This window comes from Pristiophorus japonicus, chromosome 5 (genome assembly GCF_044704955.1).
Source record: "Pristiophorus japonicus isolate sPriJap1 chromosome 5, sPriJap1.hap1, whole genome shotgun sequence".
In the NCBI taxonomy this organism is placed as follows: Eukaryota; Metazoa; Chordata; class Chondrichthyes; family Pristiophoridae; genus Pristiophorus; species Pristiophorus japonicus.
The window spans coordinates 40,011,120-40,033,925 of NC_091981.1; the positions used below are offsets into that span (position 1 = coordinate 40,011,120).

General features: G+C 43.4%; 1 protein-coding gene across 2 annotated transcripts in view; it reads right to left on the reverse strand.

Annotated features, from left to right (window-relative positions):
• pik3r4 (phosphoinositide-3-kinase, regulatory subunit 4) overlaps positions 1 to 22,806 on the reverse strand; it is a 110,152-nt gene that overhangs the window by 59,618 nt on the left and 27,728 nt on the right. For both annotated transcript variants that reach the window (XM_070880550.1, XM_070880549.1), the window contains exons 6-7: positions 19,239 to 19,412; positions 1,209 to 1,354 (exon numbers count right to left, since the gene is read on the reverse strand). In XM_070880550.1, the coding sequence (XP_070736651.1) occupies positions 1,209 to 1,354; positions 19,239 to 19,412 (320 nt within the window). The remainder of the gene's footprint in view (positions 1 to 1,208; positions 1,355 to 19,238; positions 19,413 to 22,806) is intronic.

Genomic DNA, 22,806 nt, shown 5'->3' on the forward strand with positions numbered 1-22,806 from the left:
AGAGATCAAGGTAGAGAGACAGAGAGGGGGAGAGAGAGAGAGAGACAGAGAGGGGGAGAGAGAGAGAGAGAACAGAGAGGGGGAGAGAGAGAGAGAGACAGAGAGGGGGAGAGAGAGAGAGAGACAGAGAGGGGGAGAGAGAGAGAGAGAGACAGAGAGGGGGAGAGAGAGAGAGAGACAGAGAGGGGGAGAGAGAGAGAGAGACAGAGAGGGGGAGAGAGAGAGAGAGACAGAGAGGGGGAGAGAGAGAGAGAGACAGAGAGGGGAGAGAGAGAGAGAGACAGAGAGGGGGAGAGAGAGAGAGACAGAGAGGGGGAGAGAGAGAGAGAGACAGAGAGGGGGAGAGAGAGAGAGAGAACAGAGAGGGGGAGAGAGAGAGAGAGACAGAGAGGGGGAGAGAGAGAGAGAGACAGAGAGGGGGAGAGAGAGAGAGAGACAGAGAGGGGAGAGAGAGAGAGAGAGACAGAGAGGGGGAGAGAGAGAGAGAGACAGAGAGGGGGAGAGAGAGAGAGAGACAGAGAGGGGGAGAGAGAGAGAGAGACAGAGAGATATATAGAGGTAGAGTCAGAGAGATATAGAGATAGAGACAGAGATATAGAGACAGAGACATATATATATATATATATATATATATAAAAGAGAGAGAGAGAGAGAGAGAGAGAGAGAGAGAGAGAGAGAGAGAGAGAGATAAAAATATGTTTTTAAACTTTTCATCTTTAAAACTATTAATGAAGTGTGGTTGAAACTACCGAAGCACTCACTCGACATAGATAAAGACCATAAAAAATGCTTTAACTACTCACTGAAGCAATTCTGTATTTGTTAATGAACTATCATGATTTCAAAGTCTCCCAATTTAATATTACTGTAGGTACATTTGGATGAACGCTTTAATTCCCACTATGATCGGGAAAACAAGCAAGCAACTTATTCCCAAACATTTACAATTTTCACTCTGTGCAGGTCACGAGGAATTCAAACCACCCAAAGCAATTTCTAACTGAGGCCCACAGTGCCAAATGTATTGCAATAAGCCCCAATAACATTGTGAACACAATCTTCTGACTTCAATATCATTTGGCTAAAATAGTTAATCAATTAAAAATACCAAGTCATATTATACAAAATTAGAGAAGAAAAAAGCACTTTAGTTTACAAAACAACCAATTGCAATCCAGTGAACTATGGAACAAATCAAGTTACTGTACCTGTATTATTGGTTGGGAGATGAATGGATTGAGATACGGCATCAGTTTACAGTAGAGATCAGCAAGATTCAGATGTTGTGCTACCACTGTTATGAATCCTACAGCTCCATAACGTATCCAGAGATTTGGGTGGCATAAAAAGGGTGCTAATATAAAAAGGGAAAGGGGCAAGAAAAAGTATTTTTTTTAAAAGCAAACCTTGACATAATACAATAACTATAGAGAAATGAAACCAGATCGTCTCTTCTGCACTTCACACAGGTTTAGTTAATGTAAGCAATTCCATACACTTTACCAAAATTAACAAGTCAAACAGAGATAGATAAATGCCAAAAGTGTGCACCAGAGCATATACCCAAGTACTGCAGAAGTCTACTTTCAAGGCTTCTGTTAATCCTACTGATCCTTCCAAGAAATGTGTAAGCTTACCCTGGAAACTAACTCTCTAATATTCTTTATGGCAGCAATCAAAAAACTCACTGTGTAGAGAAATCAGAAGCACAAATCACTTACTACCTGTGACAGAGAATGTTGTAGCTCCAACACAATTGCCTATCAATCTACCCAAAAGTACTAAACATTGAATAGAAAAATACTGTCCTCCTGATCTGCACCTCTTTGGTCCAGGTACTGGAAGGTTTGTGAAGTGCTGTCTTTTGTTATTTGTGTATATCCTAGGAGGAGAAGTTAAAAGTTCTATAAGCAACTGAAGTCCACGGTATTGAATTTCTACTATCTACTTTTTACTTTTAATAAACTTATTTGTAGTTTACAGGCGAACTTGCACCATCTAATTGTTAAGTTTATTTTTCTGCTATCTGAAAACTAGGAGGAGAACACAAGAGGGCTCATGTGAATTCCACAAAGCTATTATAGTAACAAGGGTTTCTGTTCGACATTGGAGTGATGCTACATTACCAGATATAGGGCCCGCGTTTGGTCGACTCACCACCGGCTGCCGCCAAGTTTTCTCGGTGGTCTTGATGCTTTTTGGATGCTCTTTCCCCCCCCCACCCCGAACGAGTTTGGTCAGGTCCTCACACCTGCAGTGAGAGAAGACTGCTGGGGAGTGTCGCTGGCGTGCAACTCCGACAAGAGTCCTCCCGCCCACCAAGTCCCTAGTTTCGTCCTCCGCTCCAGCAGCAGAAGAGACCGCCATGTGGAAGCAGGTCTTACCTGATGGGTAAGTTCGAAGACCTGCAAAAAAGTTAGTGCACTTCTTTTGTTTATTTTTTTTGCAGGGATTTAGGTCAATGGGGTCCTCTGGTGGATTTTTTTTTTTTTTTTTTAAAATTGGTCCTGAAATTCCGGCCTCCCCGGGTCCGTGGAAATGCGCTGGAAACCGGCATTTTCGATTTGTCAAGTTTCTGGCTTGACAGATGGCTGCATCTCGGGAGCGAGGACACATGTAAGTAGAAACTTACGATATTTACGCTTACAAATGTCCTCAAGAATCTTGCGCCTGAAAAAGCAGGCGCATAGCCTACTTTTACATGCGCAAGTGTTTTAAAAAACATGAAAAAATATAAAAATAAAGTTATTAAAACATATTTTATTAAAAACCCTCCCCACAATGGTAAGTTTATTTTTTAAAACTTTTTTTTTTTAAATCGGGAAATTTTTTTTTTTAAAAAGACATTAATAACTTTAATTTAAATGAATGTAGTGTCATTATTTTCTATTTTTTTAATTAGAGTTTTGGGTGTTTGGGGCTGTGTTTTGGGTGTTTCAGGCTCTATCACAATCATACTAATAGGAGTTTAGGACCATGCAGAAGTCCTATTACTGTGATACCTTACCCGATTGGCTGCCCAGGGCCATGTGACTCCAGCTCGAGGCCTGCGCACCCGTCGAAGGAGGCCACAGCATCAGAAAGTCCAACATGGGCACCAGCTTAAGGTAGGTGCGTATTTTTTCTCTAAAATGCCCGCGGGGAGGCCAAATCGGAATTTCAGGGCCATTGTTTTGAAAATGTTTTAATTTCGCCGTTCTCCCCTCCCTGTCGTCGACAAAGTACTCTATCGTCGACGGTACTTTGCCAAGGATTGCATTTGCTGCCCAGAATGGGACCCACCGCCCGCTGCCACCCAGAATCGGCGTGCAAGGCCCATTTTTGACTCCGGGTGGTTTTTCCCACATTTTTTTTTAACAAAACATCCGCTCAAAGTACAGTCAGGATCTTAGCGGTCCTTTGGGCAGTACTTGGGCGGAACTTAGGTTTCACCAAACTCGGGCCCATAAAGTCACATTCTGGTTCATAAGAACCAAGAGCCCATTTATGGAAATAGTCTTTATAACTACATAAGAAATATCTTGAGTAAATCTTTAAAACATAACAGTGACAGCAGAAAAGTTCAGACAAGAATATCACCCAATACTAATTAAAACTTTTAAATTTAAAATAAAATTAAGCAATATTTGGAATGAGTTTGAGAGGTGCCGATCATGAAGTAGAGTTACTGAGGCTGGCAGCCGAGGAAAAGGACAAAGAAGCATTTCAATCAGAAATACTTAAAACTAGAGGCTATTAAAGAAAGCCACCATACACAAGGACAAAAAGAAAGCTCAATGCAAACTCAAAACTACCACAAGCTCAAGGAGATGAAGTGGCAGTGCAGGTTTGAGGCAACTGAAAGAGAAACAGCAGGGGAAAAGAGAGAACAAACAGCATTTACAGGCTCTACATGAACAAGACAGGAAAAAAAAAAGAGAACCAATGAGAACATGAACGCAAGCTAGCCGGATGATTTGCAACAAAGCGGATTGGAAAACTGCAAATATAACACCGCTATTTAAGAAAGGAGGGCAACAGAAAGCAGGAAACTGTAGACCAGTTAGCCTAACATCTGTCATTGCGAAAATGCTGGAATCCATTATTAAGGAAGTAGTAGCAGGGCATTTAGAAAATCATAATACAGTCAAGCAGAGTCAGCATGGTTTTATGAAAGGGAACTCATGTTTGACAAATTTGCTGGAGTTCTTTGAAGATGTAACAAGCAGGGTGGATAAAGGGGACCAGTAGATGTCGTGTATTTGGATTTCCAGAAGGCATTCGATAAGGTGCCCCATAAAAGCTTACTGCACAATACAAGAGCTCACAGGGTTGGGAGTAATATATTAGCATTGATAGAGGATTGGCTAACTAACAGAGAGTCGGGATAAATGGGTAATTTTCATGTTGGCAAACTGCAACTAGTGGGGTGCCACAGGGATCAGTGCCGGAGCCTCGACTATTTACAATCTATATAAATGATTTGGATGAAGGGACCGAGTGTAATGTAGCCAAATTTGCTTATGATACAAAAATAGGTGGGAAAGCAAATTGAGAGGAGGACACAAATAATCTACAAAGGGATTATGGACAGGCTAAGTGAATGTGCAAAAATTTGGCAGATGGAATATAATGTGGGAAAATGTGAGGTATCCACTTTGGGAGGGAAAATAAAAAAGCAAATTATTTAAATGGGGAGAGATTACAAAATGCTGCGGTACAGAGGGATCGGGGGTCCTTGTACATGAAACTCAAAATGTTAGCATGCAGGTACAGCAAGTAATTAGGAAAGCAAATGGAATGTTGACCCTTATTGCAAGGGGGATAGAGTATAATAGTAAGGAAGTCCTGCTGCAAATGTACAGGGCGTTGGTGAGACCGCACCTGGAGTACTGCGTACAGTATTGATCTCCTTATTTAAGGAGGGATATATTTGCATTGGAGGTAATTCAGAGAAGGTTCACAAGATTGATTCCTGAGAAAAAGGGGTTGTCATGTGAAGAAAGGCTGAGCAAGTTATGCCTATTCTCATTTGAGTTTAGAAGAATGAGTGGTGATCTTATTGAAACATACAAGATTCTGAGGGGGCTTGACAGGTTGGATGCAGAGAGGAACCACCAGCAGTGGAGCATTAATGCCTGCATGGACTGGTTGGCCCGAATGATCTGTTTCTGTGTCATCTATCATATGTAATGCCCTTGCTGCTGCCAGTCAGCCAGCCAGCCAGTCCATACTGCTGCCGCCACTGCTAAGGTGGTGCAGTCCACAGCCAGGCCTTGTAGGCCCAAAGCTGCTCGAGGTTGTCCTGCAAGGCCATCTGCAGTGTCAGCAGCCTTCCACCAGCCATGCTGCAGGCATAGGGCAAAAGCATTAGAATAAAAAAAAAAGGAACACAAAAGACAGACACTAAGGGAATGCACAAGGGTAATTAGTTGACTTTGTTATGCAATATTGGATTGAATCATTTATAAATTATGTTTGGAATATTTGTTTTGTGGTGTCTCTCATTTCAGCTTTGTGCCCAAGAGCACACTATGATGTTCTACGGCAGAGGAGTTGTAAGGTGAGGAAGTGATCAAGCAACAGGGATCTGGGGTTTCACTCACTGGAATCTGAATCTGATGAGATGCTCACAGACAACCCGTCTGGAATAGGGATCTGCTGCCTGTCACCTCCCTTCTTCCTCCTCCTCCCCCTCCAGAGATGATCACGGAACCCGTGGTGGCAAAGGCTGTGCCCTCATGATGGCCAAGTTGTGGAGAATGCAGCAGACCATCACGAAATAGGACACCTGCTCCAGCGAGTACAGGAGGGCTCGTCCCAAGTGGCCAAGGCAGCGGAACCGTTGCTTTAGCACCCCGATGGCATGCTCGATGAGGTTCCTTGTGGCAGCATGGCTGTTATTATATGACCACTGGCCACAAGTGGTGGGGTGTAGAGCAGCCACCCTTAGGTTCGATGTGGTGGCTGGAAGATTCCTGCACAGTGGACTGGCACAGGATGAAGGCAGAATGACTGCTGCCAGGATACCGGGCATTCACCATCATGGTCACATACCAAATGCACATTAAGTGAGCGATAGCCTTTGCAGTTGTGGAACAGCTCAGGATTGATATGCGGCGCCTGCAAAGCCACATGTGTGCAGTTGATGGCGCCCTGCACCATGGGGAAGCCAGATATCCTGCCAAAGCCACATGCACGCTCCTCCTGTTTCTATCTGTTCAGAGAGATGACAAAGAAGTCCATTCTCCTAAAGTTCACAGCCTTGCTGACCTCCCAGATGGACAGCGAACTGGGAGAGGTTAGCTACGCCATCTGCTCCAGCCGGGAAGGATCCAGCGGCGGCAACAGAAACAATGCCGCAGGAAAATCAATACTGGAGCACTCAGAAACCATGCTAAGAAAGCGCTATTCAGCCAGCGCCTCACTGTCAGTGATCCAGAGACGCAGGGTGTTCACAGCACCTGGTCTGCCCTCAAGGCCTCCATAATTAAGACCTGTGCGGAGACGCTTGGTCACTCGACCAGGAAACACCAAGACTGGTTCGACAAGAACGGCCAGGAGATCCAGGAGTTAATAAGCTGCAAGCGCAAGGCATTCTTGAATTAGAAACAGCAAGACAACTCGAGTGCAAGGGAAAGCAGATCTACAGACGTTTGGAGGCCGAGGTCCAACAAAAAACTCGCGACCTAAAGAACAGATGGTGGGTGGAGAAAGCACAAGATCCAGAAATTAGTCGACAACCATGACGTGCATGGATTCTTCAGTGCAGTAAAGACCACCTACCACCCAAGCACCTAAGGTCCTACTCCACTGCGGTCGAAGAACGGAGAAGCCCTCACCAAGGACAGAGAGGAAAGTCAATGCTCGCTGGAAGGAGCACTTTGAAGATCTCCTTAACTGAGACTCTGTCTTCGATGGGAGTGTACTCAACTCCATCCCACGATTTCAGTACAACCCCAACCCTGCATGAGGTTGAAAAGGCCATTCGACAACTGAAGAACAACAAGGCCTCAGTAGCAGATGGAATACCTGCCGAAGCACTAAAACATGGTGGATAAGCACTATCGGCACATATACATGAGCTCATTTCTCTTATTCGGAAGGAGGAGAGCATGCCAGGGAATCTCAGAGGCGCCGTAATAGTGACCATCTTCAAGAAAGGGGATAAGTCCGATTGCGGTAACTACAGAGGAATTTCCCTGCTATCTACCACAGAGAAAGTTAGCGCAAGAATCCTCCTCAACCGCCTTCTCCCTGTGGCAAAAGAACTCCTCCTAGAATCACAATGCAGATTCCGCCCACTAAGGGGCACAATGGACATGGATCTTCACTGCGCGACAAATTAAAGAGAAATGCAGGGACCACCAACCTCTGTACATGACCTGCTTTGACCTGGAGCATACTCTTCAAATTCGGCTGTCCTCAAAAATTTGTCACCATCCTCCGTTTGCTTCATGATGACATGCAAGCCGTGATCCTGACCAACAGACCCAATTCATGTACGAACCGGGGTAAAGCAAGGCTGTGTCATTGCATCAACGCGCGTCTCGGTCTTCCTTACTGCAATGCTACATCTCACCGTCAGTAAGCTTCCTGCTGGAGTGGAGATAATCTACAGAGCAACCGGGAAACTGTTCAACCTCCATTGCCTCCAGTCCAGATTCAAGGTCGTCCTATCCTCGGTCATCGAATTACAATATGCAGATGATGCTTGCACCTGCGTTCGCTCGGAGGACAAACTCCAAACCATCGTCAACACGTTCAGCATAGCGTATGAGAGCATGAGCCTTACTTAAACATCTGTAAAACAAAGGTGCTCCATCAACCTGCCATACAGCACTGTCCCCCGATTATCAAAATCCATAATGAGGCCTTGGACAACGTGGACCATTTTCCATACCTCGGGAGCCTACGGTCAACAAGGGCAGACAGCGATGACGAGGTCCAACACCGATTTCAGTGTGCCAGCGCAGCCTTTGGTCGCCTAAGAAAGAGAGTATTTGAAGACCAGAGCCTTAAAACTGGCACAAAGCTCATGGTCTGCTGAGCAGTAGTGATACCTGCCCACATATATGCTTCTGAGACATGGATGATATACAGCAGGCACTTCAAAGCACTGGAGAAGTACCACCAACGTTGCCTCTGGAAGATCCTGCAAATCCATTGGCAGGATAGGCGCACCAACATGCCCAGGCCAACATCCTCAGCATCGAAGCATTGACAATGCTCGATCAGCTCTGATGGACGGGCCACATCGTCCGTATGCCCAATATGAGTCTTCCAAAGCAAGCGCTCTAGTCGGAGCTCCGACACGGCAAACGAGACCCAGGTGGGCAGAGGAAAGGCTTCAAGGAAACCCTCAAGGCCTCCTTGAAGAAATTCACATCCCCACCAAAACCTGGGAATCCCTGGCGCAAGAACGCTCAAAGTGGAAGAGAATAATCTGGGAAGGCGCTGAACACCTCGAGTCTCTTCACTGGGAGCAAGCGGAGACCAAGCACAAATGGTGGAAGGAGAGCATGACAACCCAAGCACTTCAACCAACGTCCTTTCAACCACCGCCTGTCCAACCTGTGACAAAGACTGCAGTTCCCGCATCAGACTTATCAGTCATCTGAGAACTCATTTTTAATGTGGAAGCAGGTCATCCTCGACTCCGAGGGACTGCCTATGATGATGATGTTTATTTCTTAATCCTTAAATTTCATTGGTTAAGAAGATACCCTTTTGGTTGCCTTGCTTACTCAGGTATTAGATGCCCGGTTTCCCTCGCTATCCATTATTAGCTCACACTTTCAGCAACTTTGTGGGAACTTTTTTTATTTGAGCTCAAGGGTGCAGGGGCAAATCTAACTAACAGCAGGCACCATTGGCCATACCATTAGTGTGTCAACTATCGCTCAGTGGATAGAACCATCGCCTGAGTCAGAAGGTTGTGAGTTCAAGTTCCACTCGAGACTGGAGCACAAAAATCTAGGCTGACACTCCAGTGCAGTGCTGAGGGATTGCTGCACTGTCGGAAGTGTCGCCTTATGGATGAGACATTAAACCGAAGCCCCGCCTGCCCGCTCAGGTGAACGTAACAGCACTATTTCAAAGAAAAGTAAGAGAGTTATCCCTAGTGTCCTAGTCAATATTTATCCCGAAATCAACATCACTAAAATAGATTATCTAGACATTATCACATTGCTGTTTGTAGGATCTTGCAGTGTACATATTGGCTGCTGCATTTCCTACATTGCAATATTACTTCAAAGAGTACTCCTTTGACTATAAAGCGCTTTGGGGCATCCAGTGGTCATGAAAGGCACTATATGAAAGGCAAGTTTTTCTTTCTTTAGATGTCCTGCTATAGAAAATAGGGGCCAGTAAACTAAATTCATAATTATCTTGACATTTAAAAAAAAAATAATTTTGAATGAATTATCTCTTCAATTCAACTTTTTATGGATTTTCTTGTTAATCCAACTTGTACAGATTTTCTTAATAATAGTGCGACTCCAATGTTTTCCAGACAGATATTTCAAATTAAGTTTATTGGACCATAATTTCCTGTAGGAGTGAAACCTACAGCATCTGCCATTTGTAAGTCTTGCTCTTGCATGTTTATGTTTTTAAAATTTATCCATGGCAAGTTGCTGAAAGTGAGATAACATCGTAGAGAGGGAAACAGGACATCTGATTTACTAATCTGATTGTTTAATGCCTCTGCCATTCCCTGTTTCAAATACTTTGACCTGAATTTTAATACTTTGGTGGGGGGGGCTTGAAAGCAGTCAGAAAACCCAGGAGAATGGGTTTCCCGCTGGCCCTGCTGAATTTAACAGTAGAGCATGATTTGCATTTGAAATCTCAGTTTCCCATCTACAGCCTGCCAGATTGAGAGGTAGCATGGCTGCGGGCGGGTAGGCTTGCGGCACCAGGCCGCAGAGAAGAGGGAGGGAGGGATCGGGATGAGGCCGGGGGAGGGGGCGACTGGAGGAGCACAGGGAGGTGTCGTGGGGGGAAAATCGGAGGCCTTGTAAGGGCGTCTCCAATCGCTGGGGATGGGTTAGGCAGGATGCTGGATCCAGGAGGCAATTGTAATTGTCCAGCAGTCCTCAACTTCCATTAGCTGGTTGGTTTCACAAGGCCTGCAAAACTTGTCTAGCCACTGCTAAATTTAAAATGGTGGTTAAATCTGAGGCATGCCAGCCTCATTACAATATTTAAATAGATGACCCGCCTCTCGAGAGCAGGTTGGCTGCCCGGATCCTCGCGTTAACACTGAAAGTGGGTGGGTTGGAAGTGGGTTCTGATCCAGATTCAGAGTTTTAACATCAACTTCCCACCCGACCTGTTTGTGGGGTTAAAATAGTATTAGGAATAAACAGAAATGAATGGGACTAAAAGCCAACAAATCCCCAGGACCCGATGGCGACGGAGGTAGTGGAAGCATTGGTTTTGATCTTCCAGAAATCTCTATATTTTAGAATGGTCCCCGTGGATTTGAAGGTAGCAAACATAACCCCGCTATAGAAAAAAGGAGGGAGAGAGAAAATTGGGAACTATAGGACAGTCGGACATCAGTAGTAGGGAAAATACTCGAATCTATTATTGGGGACATGGTAATAGGGCACTTAGAAAATCATTACTGATTAGGCAGAGTTAGCACGTTATGAGTTATGAAAGGGAAGTAGTGTTTCACAAATCTATGAGAGTTTTTTGAGGTTGTAACTAGCAGGCTCATGATGGGCAAGAAGGTGGCAGATGGAATATAATTTGGAGAAATGTGAAGTTATCCACTTTAGTAGGAAAAATTGAAAAACAGATTATTTTAAAAGGTGAGAGATTTGGAAATGTTGGTATTCAGAGGGACCTGCGTGTCCTTGTACACGAATCACTGAAAGTTAACATGCAGGTACAGCACGCAATTAAAAAAGCAAATGTTATGTTGGCCTTTATTATAAAGAGGATTTGAGTATAAGAGTAAGGAACTCTTACGGCCTTGGTGAGACCACACCTAGAGTACTGTGTACAGTTTTAATCCACTCTCCTAAGGATGAATATACTTGCCTTAGGAGGAAGTGCAACAAAGGTTCACTAGACTGATGAGGGGATTGTCCTATGAGGAGAGATTTGAGTAGTCTAGGCCTATATTCCCTCAAGTTTAGAAGAAAGAGAGGTAATCTCATTGAAAAATATAAAATGCTTCAGGGTCTAGAACTAGGGGCCACAGTTTCAGAATAAGAGGTCAGCTATTTAGAACTGAGATGGGGAAAAATTTCTTCACGCAAAGGGTTGTGAATCTTTGGAATTCTCTACCCCAGAGCCTGAGGATGATCAGTCATGGAGTAGAGACAGAGATCGATAAGATTTTTGGATTATAAAGGAATCAAGGGATATGGGGATAGTGCGAGAATGTGGAGGTGAGGTAGAAGATTAGCCATAATCTTATTGAATGGCAGAACAAGCTCGATGGACCGCATGGCCTACTTCTGCTCCTATTTCTTATGCACGCCACGAGATGCCCGCTCCAGCAAATTTTGGGCCAATATGCTAGTCATCACCCTTCCATCCAATAGAACAGAACTAGACATGATGCATAGAACAGCTACCAATTAAGGTTGCACAACTTAAGTACAAGTTATCTTAGTCTGAAGTAACATCACATGTAAGGAAAAATACCAAACATTCCACTGATTTTACAGTATCCCTGCAAATATTGAAGCAATCAGAACTACCTTGCCACATGCTGTGTTCATGTCAGTCTCTAAGCTGTTTATACTCGGACAATAGGAAAAATCTCATCCTTTACTATATTTCATACTAAAACCAACGAAGTAAAAGAGTTTCATCCAATTTCTGACCTTAATCCCTATTCTTAAAGGGAACTTATACTGTAGGGGCCAAGTACTTGAAATTTAAATCTGCATTCAAGGAACAAGACACCCGACCTCAACAGTCATCATCACAGAGCACCCAGGGAGGCATCACAAAAGCCAGCTTTCGGCACGCAATGCGCATGCGCCAAAAACCGGCTTTTTCAATCTGTCAAGTTCTGGCTTAGCAGATCCAATGCATCTCGGCTGCAAGGAAATTCGCATGGGCAAGATTGCGCTATTTGTCCATCTCTTGCCCAGTGAATAAAACACTCGCGCCTGGTAAAAGCAGGCATATAGCCTACTTTTACCAGCATAAGAGTTTTAAAACATAAAAATAAAATTTAAAAAATAAAAATAAAATTTAAAAACACATTGTTAAAAGCCCTGTCCACTAAGGTAAGTTTATTTTAAACCTTAATTACAAAACTTTAATAAAACCACAGAATTTTTTTTTTCTAACTGATTTATTAACTTTCATTTAAATTAATTTTAATTATGTGAGGTGTGTTTTTTATTTTTTAATGTTGTGTTTAGTGTGTTTGGTTTTATTTTCTCATTAATAGCAATGAGAACTCGTAGATACGGAGTTCTCATTGCTATTAATGAGAATACTGTACCTGATTGCACAACCAATCACACGTGACTGCACCTTCTGTGTCCGAACGTAGAGGGCGGGAGCACGCTCCGATGCGCGGGAAGAGAAGGCCTCCCCACCGGAATCACATGCGCATCCGGGACCACCAGGTAAATTCGTAAAAAATTCTTAGATCGGAGGTGTTCGTCCGAAAGCAGCCTCCGACTGGAATTTCAAGCCCATTACATTTAATACACCTAGACTGTAGCAAACTCTTGAACAATGTACAACATTGATTACAACAGGGATTATTTTATGAGATAGCAAGACCTAGACTATAAGGGAATCTTTTGAAATGGATAACAAACTGTTAAGAGGAGACAAATAATAGTTGTTAAGCAAACCGCATCAACATGAAAAGGAGACCACAGTGATTGATATTTGGGCCTTATGTTTTTAATGTATATTAATTAACTGGAGATAGGAACAGTAACCCAGCTCTCAGTTTGCTGATGATACCAAATTGGGCAGCGCTCAAATAATCAAGAACAAGCAGATCAGTTGCAGAAGGATCTGGAATGGTTGGGCGATTGGACAAAAAGTGGGATATGTCCTTAACAGTGAAATCTGAATCAATAAAAGCTGGGCAAGGGAAACAAGGAGTGCAAGTACAAAATAAATGTCAACCATCCACAGGAATCTGGGAACTTTTGTGGAAAATACCGGTAAACCATCACTACAATATGCAACAGAAAATGTCTACCAGGATCTTGGGATTAATAGCTCAAAGGATAAAGCACAAGCTCTAGGAAGTGATAATTAGTTTGGACAAAACACTAGGGATGGAATCTTTACCTCGGAGTCGGGTCGGGTGCATGTGGGCCGTGTACTAGGTCGCCATCGTGAAGATTTCAACAGCGCGTTCTGCACTGTGCGCTTAACTCAATGACACCAATTGAAAGAGTCATGCGCATTTCCCGGCCCAATTAAATGTAACGGGTCAGATGAGATCACCAATGACTCTGTCAGTACAGATATTTAAAGCAGTTTTGCACACATCTCATTTGAAGGTTGCTGTAGGAGTGTTCAAGGTGATTTCAAGAGCTCAAAATTGCTGAACAACCGACAATTCTGTGGGACATGGAGACACAAAAGCAGACGGCAGCGCCAAAATTCCTAGATGGAAGTGCTAGGCCAGGGAGCAAGAGCACATAGGGTGGTTCTCTACCCTGCAGATAGCAAAAAAAGACCAGCAAAAGACACAGAGGGCATGGCTAGACATCACAGAGGAGGTCAGCAGCAGGGATGTGGTGAGGAGAACATGGATCCGCAAGTAATTCAATTATCTCATTAGGTCAGCAAAGGTGACTGCAATGTCACTCTCATCTACATCCTGATGTGTCTGTCACCCCAACCCCATCACTCTGCCTTCTCAAGCCTACTCCTGCACATCATTCCTCACACCAACCTACCTTGCAGGAACCACCATCCCTCTCTGTCTATGCACCTACTCACATTCCCATCTGACTAACCACCACAGACATTCACACTCATCTTAATGCAATTATAGCAAGTTACACCACAGGAGGAGGCCATTTGGCAATGTCCCGACATTCCCTCATAATCACCTTCTACAGATGTAGCCTATCCATTCCTTACATTCATTCCATTACTCTCACTTAAAAGTTCTCTTCTTTCCCTCCTTGCAGGAGAAAAGAGCCCACAACAGGGAGAGGCAGTGAACCGGAGATGGTTCTCCAATATTCACAAATTTGACTCCAGCAAAGGAGGTGCTTGAAATTTCTGGAATTAGAGCTTCTGGCAGTGGGAGATGGAGAGAGGGGGACCTCCCTGCAACCTGGTGACGGAATTAAATCTCATACAGCCACGTGGCATACAATAGTCACCCGTATGGTGACTGATGTCATTTCACTGGCTGCTGACATCATGAGCATAATGGTAACATTATCCACTCTTATCATAACACTTCCAGTTCATCTCTTTACTCTCCCACGGATCCATCAAGTGCCCCCCCGCCCCCCACCCTGACAGAGGTGCAGTGGAGACTCCTCGCCGGAGGGCACAGGACAATCCAAGATCTACTGAGTTGCATGTTGGTGCTAAACTTCGGGGGCCAAACCTCAGGGGTCATTGAGAAAGTGTGTGAACTTGGAGGGACAGCAACAATTGCACAAGGCTCTGGCTGCTTTTGTAGCCACATGTGCAAATGTACAGAGAATGGAGGAGTCTGTCTCCAACACGAGCATCACCATCTCTCAGGCGATGGTGATGATGTGCTATTCTATGAAAGGATGGCTATCTGCATAGAGCAGCAAATGCGCCAATCTAACCAGAACATGCTTGCTGTGAATGCTCATTGACCTCCTCTCGAAGAGGGATATTAATGTAGTCTTGGGCATTCATCGTCCCACTACTGTGCAATAGATGCTCTCCAGCTCCTTGCTAATAGGGACGTGCGGTTGGCCCACGAGAGCACTCCCACTTCTCCCCAGTTGCCTCCCCCTCAGTCAGAGCCCCACATACTGCCTCAGATACCAATTCTGCCCCTGCACAGTTGCAGGAGCAATATTCTTGGTAGGGCCCCTCACAGGCTCCAAAACCCAGAAGACATCAGCAAAAAGTATGCAAGCAGTCGCAGCAGCGATGTGAGCAGCCTGCCTCTACCTCTGCTGAAGCCACAGGGATAGCACCTCGTGGAAACATGTGTAAATGAAAAAAAGCACAATCCTAGATGCACAAGGGTATGCACATGGGTATATGAAAAAATGTTAATGTTACGTTCAAGTTCTATTCATGATGCACATAAATTTATTTATTTGCACAACTTTCCCATCTTGTCCATTTTTGCCTGCTACCTGGGAAGTGGCTGTGTCACTTGGAGTGAATGGGGAGACATTACTTAACCTCAAGTAATGGGGGTTTGGGAGACAGGAATGGTTTGGTCATTGTGGAACTGATTTGAGGTGTTGTTTGGAATGGGGAGGAGAGGGTAGAAGAGTTAGTACAGCAACTAGCAACCATATGGGTTAAGTAAATCTGGCCATTATGAGGCCATCTCGGGCAGTAATGTGCACCACAGCTGGTGCCATCTCCACCACAGGTGCCCCCCCTCCCCCTGCTCGTGTTCCACCTGTTCCTCCTTCTCCAAAGAGGCTGTGCGCTCTGCGCCTTGCTCCTCCTACAGTTCCAATCCTCACTGCTGCGCTATATTGTGCCGCGCGCAGCAAACAACGATGATTCGGGATATACTGGCTGGTGCGTACTGAAGGGCTCCTCCAAATCGGTCAAGGCATCTGAAGTGCATCTACATCATGCAGATTGCTTGCTCTATGACACATCTGGTGGACATGCGGCCGTCATCGTAGGGCTCCTCGGCCTCATTACTTGGCCTCACCAAGGGTGTCATCAGCCACGTCTTCAGTGGATAGCCTTGGTCTCCAAGCAGCCAGCCGACAAGTCTGGTTGGAGTTGTGAAGAGCTAAGGGAGGGTGGATGGCACAACACGAAAGAGTCATGCCAGGGAATCTGGCATACACATGCATGATCTTCCTATGGTTGCAGATAAGCTACTTATTGAGGGAGTGGAAGCCCTCGTGATTCACAAACACTCTTGGGTGATGTAGGGATGCCTTGATGGCCACATGTGTGCAGTGGATGACACCCTGCTGTTTACACAAGTGGCTGACTTGTCAAACATGGTATCAGTCACCAGGTTGATGCACCTGTGGGCAACCAATTGCAAGATCCTGCAAATGTCTACTGCAGGGACGAAGAAGTTGAAGGTGGTGGTGACTTTTATTGGCAAGATGTGTTCAGCAGGTCGTCTGGGCAGCAGGTCTTCTTCCAGAAAGCTGCAAATCTGGCATGATATGGCATGATATCCTGAGCCTCCTGAAGCACCGCTGGTCAGTCATGTCTAGGAAGCTCATCCTCTGCCTGTATACCATGTTGGGGGTATTGCCTCGGGCGCGGTGCAACCCTGTGCTGACCCCCGCTATCCTGTGGAGCATCAGGTCGTTGAGAAGGAGGCTGCTGTTGTGGTTGCTGTTGCTGGTGTTGTTGGTGCTGGGGCTCATCTTGGTCTAATTCTGAGGTACAAGGTGAGACAGCACAATCGGCACTCATGCTGATCTAATAGATGGCAGGTAAAATGGAGATCAGAGGCCCAATCATTCAATGTTCTGATAGTGACAAGCAATGTGATGAGAGTGCAGAAATGACCTGCAAACTGCTGAAAGCTAAATCTCTGCACAAAATTGAGTCAGCAAGAGCCTTTCCATTTGGCAAGGAAGCAGGTGTAAGGCGAGTATGTGTGTGTTTTTTCCAGCGGTCACTTAATGGACTCGCACAATGGTCACTGAGCTTCCGCCTCCCCTTCACAGGTGAAATTCCTGAGGTGCGTGAATACCGTGCGCAACAAGTTAAAGCCAAAAGCTGATATTATTACGGCAGTTAAGGGTCTTTCAACAAAGAGTTAATGACCTCAATGAGGTCGCCTGCTTCTCCTGAGCGAGTCCAAGGCACGCCTTGAAACGCGCCAGAGTTAAATGCAGAAGTCGGCGGGATCCGGACACGCTGTCAATTTCCACAAATTTAACTGCCGACCCTGCATGCTTGGCACTGGGAAAATTCCAGCCTCGATCTCTCCCATCTCAAGTATTGTGTACATTTCTGGAAATGGTTGACAGTGCAACAACCTTGACTTGGAGGGAGTACAAAGAAAAGCAACTAAGTTGATAAATAGGATTGAGCTTCAGTACAAGGACAGACTATGAGGGATGTTTACCAAAAAAAGTATTCTTATTCAGATATATCTAAAATCTTAAATTGAACAGGTAATAATCATGTATCCAGTTTACTCAATTCCAGGATAAAGTGGTATGGATTGATTTTGACAAGAAAAGGTCAGTAGAAATAATTACTTCACATATAGGGTAGTGAATATGTTAAATAACCTAACCAGGGAGACATGAAAGTTAGAACATCCTCGGTTTGCAAGAGGATGATGGACAATTGCTTTGACACTCGGGTTCAGGGACACACAGAGCTAATAAAGGATCTGAGAATCAAAATGGAAGATGATGTTTTGAATCTTTGTCAAATGGATGGAAGTGCTTTTCCAATCTTGTCATCCTTTGGTCCTATGGACATTAGAACAGATTGGAGAGAGTGGTGTGCTTAATTAAGTACATTTAGTGATTGTCATGGTAACTATACATTTATTTTTTTATTTTGCACTTGGAATGCGGGTGATACTGGCAAGGATATTATCCAACCCTGGTTTCCCCAAGGACATTAAAAGTCAATCACGTAATGGAATCATATGTAGGCCAGGTTACAGGTTCTGAATTGAACCAGTTGGGTTTTAAAATGACAAATCACACAGCTTCAATGGTCATTTTCTGTTGCTAGCCCAGAAATGATCAGATTTAACAAACTCACTTTCACAATTTAGGCAATTACCATAACATTAGCTTATCGTACCCAGTGTCTCTCAGAGCTTGTATGATTGCCTAAAGCAGTCAGAGAGGAAATTCCCCCAAATTCCTCCTGAAATTAGGTATAAATTTTCCTCCCTCCACCATGAGGTATATTACTAGTGATTTGGAATGGGGGTTGGCAGCATATAATTGCATTGTCTAATGAATAGGGAGAACATCGTTCTTTTTTGTATGCTTATATGAACCATTTGAGTCTTGACAAATCACATTTTTATTTTGTTCCCCTATTAAATTTATTATACTTTTTAAAAAAGGTTTACAGATGTACTTCAGATTGAAAGTACTTCCAGTATAATTCTTTTTTTTTAAATCAGAGAAAAGCTGCATCTTATGAGACTCCTAAGTTCGTTTTTTTTTTTTAATTTGTGCAGGCCAAGCAGTTAAATTCCAATAAAGGATTTACACCCAACAAATACCTGAATTAAAATTCACAATACTGCAACAAAAACAGGGACAATAATAGGAAAGATCCAAGTCACTCTACTGGGCTACTGATCACCCTATATTTTGGATTATTCTGAAGATTTCTCTTTAGCTCACCAATTCCCATGTCTCATTAGAAGCTCCCTTGCTCCCCTGAGCCTTATAAATTATTTAGCTTTGCTAATTATGAATGGTACTGACTCCCTCACAAGAAATGTGCACTCCACTGTTTCCAACTGTGTAGCTTTAATCTACACACATAAAAGAACAAGTTTACGAACCATGATTACAAAACATTCTCTTTAGACATTTTGGAATGCAGTGAATATGCCATTTAAGAATTTGACACGAGAAAGCAAAACCTTTTACTAACAATAAATGTTGTGGAATAAGGTGCTTAGTTAAGTTCTGTTTCCCACTCCCCAATCACTTGATTAGTAAAGGCAACGTGTATACAGATCAAAAGATCCTAAATTTAATTTCCCATCTGTGTGGCATTATCTGATCTCATCCACAATGGCAAGAGTGCCATAAATTACCTCATGGCCTCGGTCCAGGGAGAGAAAAATCAGCCAACATTCTTGCTTCTGCCTGGTATCCAGAGGACCTCACCTCTCCTTCCCCTTCTCCCCCCACCCCACCCAAGATCAGAAATTGTCTGGGGGAAGACACGAGTGTTCTCAGCTGTGCTGCCTCTCATGACTGAACAGCCTGCTCACACTCAATACCTTGACTCCTAACAAATAGTTAATTGGTTGAGGTTGCAGAGGGTGACCATGCTCATTTAGTTGTGTGTTCCAGTGCGAAAAATACTTTTTTTTTTAAAAAAAGAGAAAAGGGAGCATTTGTTTTCCCAACAAAAATAAATCTTACCAATATCACTGGCAAATTCATAGATGTGAGGTTTTTGCAGAAGTCCCAACTGACACATGCAAGTCAGGGCATTCAGGGCTTTATAGATCACAAACTCCTCGGCATCACTGAGTCCTTGCTGAAGAAGAGGTTTAAGAATTGATGAGCTCTGCCAGCCAACATAAGCTGCCACACCTGAAAATAAAACACAACTTGCAAGTTAAAAGTATATTTAGTCTTCTGAACCAAGTCTCAAAAATTCAAAAAAGGTCAAACTCATAATGAGGTACAATTTTTCCATTAACAGGTTTCAAAAAACAAAGAGGCTGTTAGGATCTCTTTATTGTTGGCTCGTTGAAGGAGAAAACTTGATACAATCAAAAGCACAGAAAATTCAGAATCAGACACATTTACAATCTGCACCCTTGAAGTTAGGATTAAGAAACAAATAGGTTTCTGCAGGGCAGCAACATGTGCATTTTATAAACAGAATATCTGCTGCTACACAAAACTGATCTCAACTTGCCTTATAAAGGTTGTATGAATCTGAATTCCAATCCAAGCTTGATTTACCTTAGTGTTTTGCTTTCTGGGAGACTAATGTCTTACAGCACCACTCAAAGGATTAAAGAAGTATATACTATGAATTTGAGGATTTGTTGGGATAACTCCTGCAGATACTACCACATTACAAAGATATATTTGAACGATATTTTGAAATTATATTTAAAACTGCAATTTGAGGTTGTGAGAATGACACTTGGAGATGGGAAAATAATTTCAATCTTCATAACAGTTTAGCTTAGAGAAATAACAATGTTTAATTCCAGACTTTCTATTAAAAGGATGAATGTTACCAAAGAAGCTAAGCAGAATCATTTACTCAGTTTACATCATTACTTTTGGTACACTCACTGTACACTACTGACTTGGAGAGAAGTACTGCACCTAGTCCCTCAAAACGAGGATGATTTGCTTCCATGCCAAAAAAAGGATAAGTTCACAGGTGTTCCAATGAAGGGCCTAAAATTCCAGGTCCTGAACTACATCCTTAAGGGTGGAAGATGCCAATGCATGGATTTTTTTAACGCGTGGTGTCCGTTGCACACCAGCAACCACCCGGGCTTGACAGAGCTAGGTCTTGATCCAGTGACAAGAATTACCCAAGATGACTGGGACCTGCTCTGCTGCACGGACCTAGTGCGCACACATATCGCAGTGTGGGCTGGCCCGTGCTGACCCTGGGCCCCTAACTCACGCCTCTCCCGGGCCCCGATCACGTCCCTCCACAGTTTCTCGCTGCTCCTTCGCCCCGACCTCGCCGCTCCTGCTGTATCTGCCCGCGCTCCAATCACCGATCTGGACCTTGATGATGTCACTCTTCACTACCGTCGCAGCTCATGCTGCTCCCTGTAGTGGCCTCCACGCTGCTCATGCACAAGTGCTGGCACCACATGTGATGCAGGCTGTTGAAATGACTGTACAGTAAAATAATAGTACTACTGTGTGGCATAAAACTGATGAAATAAAAGCAATAGCCTCAGACCTTCAAAGCCTGAGGTATTTTACACAGCCTCTTGCAATTTGTGTTAAGTAAATAGATACCAAAAATGAAAAACTAAATTTTCTTACCTATACTGATTGTGTTTATTTGTTAGCTGCATAATTTAAACTAAAACCTATTGTGAATACTTTTTAAATAATTACATATTTCCCCAAATTACATGCAGCAATGTTATTATTACTTGCTATAACCTCGATTTCAGTTTGAATGGACTGCATTTCAACTTCTTCATAATCTGAGAGAATATTATATGAAAATAATCCTGCCCTAAAAAACTGACCAGTTGGCAGCTGAAAACATTTGTTCCAGTTCTGGCAAAAACATGAAAATTAAGATTTCCAGTGCATTTCAGTATTCACTTCAGTTTAAAGTTTTATCCAAGGTTTTGAAATATAGGTCCTATTCCACCACCTTGTGGCCAATTTCAGCAAAGCATCTTCATTACTTCCAAATTAACAAATAAAATACATTAAAATACCCCTACAATTGATATTACTGTTCTTGAAACAAATTCTGTTGTACATACAAACTAATTAAAAGCAAATCTAAACATATTCACTGCCTTTCTTTTGTTATTAAAACAGTAGTATTCCAAATTTTCTTTGTGGGGAGCATCTGTAAATAGATACTCGTGGGAAATTACATTTTCATAGAAACACAGAAAATAGGTGCAGGAGTAGGCCATTCGGGCTCTTCGAGCCTGCACCACCATTCAATAAGATCATGGTTGATCATACACCTCAGTACCCCTTTCCTGCTTTCTCTCCATACCCCTTGATCCCTTTAGCCATAAGGGCCATATCTAACTCCTTGAATATATCCAATGAACTGGCATCAACAACTCTCTGCGGTAGGGAATTCCAACAGGTTAACAACTCTCTGAGTGAAGAAGTTTCTCCTCATCTCAGTCCTAAATGGCTTACCCCTTATCCTTACACTGTGTCCCCTGGTTCTGGACTTCCCCAACATCGGGAACATTTTTCCTGCATCTAACCTGTCCAGTCCCGTCAGAATTTTATATGTTTCTATGAGATCCCCTCTCATCCTTCTAAACTCCAGTGAATACAGGCCCAGTCAATCCAGTCTCTACTCATATGTCAGTCCCGCCACCCAGTTTAGTGTCATCTGCAAATTTGGAGATATTACACTCAATTCCCTCATCCAAATCATTAATGTATATTGTAAATAACTGGGGTCCCAGCACTGAGCCCTACGGCACCTAAATAGTCACTGCCTGCCATTCTGAAAAGGACCCGTTTATCCCGACTCTCTGCTTCCTGTCTGCCAACCAGTTCTCTATCCATGTCAGTACATTACCCCCAAAACCATGTGCTTTAATTTTGCACACCAATCTCTTGTGTGGGACCTTTTCATGAAATTACTGGCTTTGGGCACCAATAATTTGTTTTATAATACAAATAATTAGTAACTGGATTAAGTGTAATTTTTCAAAATTGATTGAACTAAATTTGAAATGCCAACGTCCACTATGTTTTGAAATGTATACAGAATACTGCAAACAGAATCATAATTTAGACATAGGGCAAACACAAACAAAATTCCAAACACAGGAAAAGCAAAATGGAAGTGATCTTAAATTAAAAGGAGAAGGAAGTTCAGAGGTACACATCGTACGGGTATCATCGGGAACAACAGTCTCCAGAGTCCAAAAGGATCTGACTGAATAGTGTCAAGTTTGATCCAGATATAATAGTAAAACCAAATAGAACAATGGGAAGTAGTTCTATATCAAGGTTAAAGTTTGAGGAGAATAGGAAGCCAAAAAAGATAAATTTTTGCTCAGCTCGAGCATTAGGATGGAAGGGACATGGAAAGTAGAATTCCCAAAAGTTGCAAGACACTGTTAGCAAAGGACCAATGGGAGCATTCAGCTGATGTGCTTTTTTAATAAACTTGTCCTTATGAGTTCTAATAGTGCATTTACAGACATTATGGGATGAATTTTAACGAGGAAGGCGGGTTGGGAGTGGGGGTGGCTCCGAAGCGGTCAGGAAACTTGTGAGA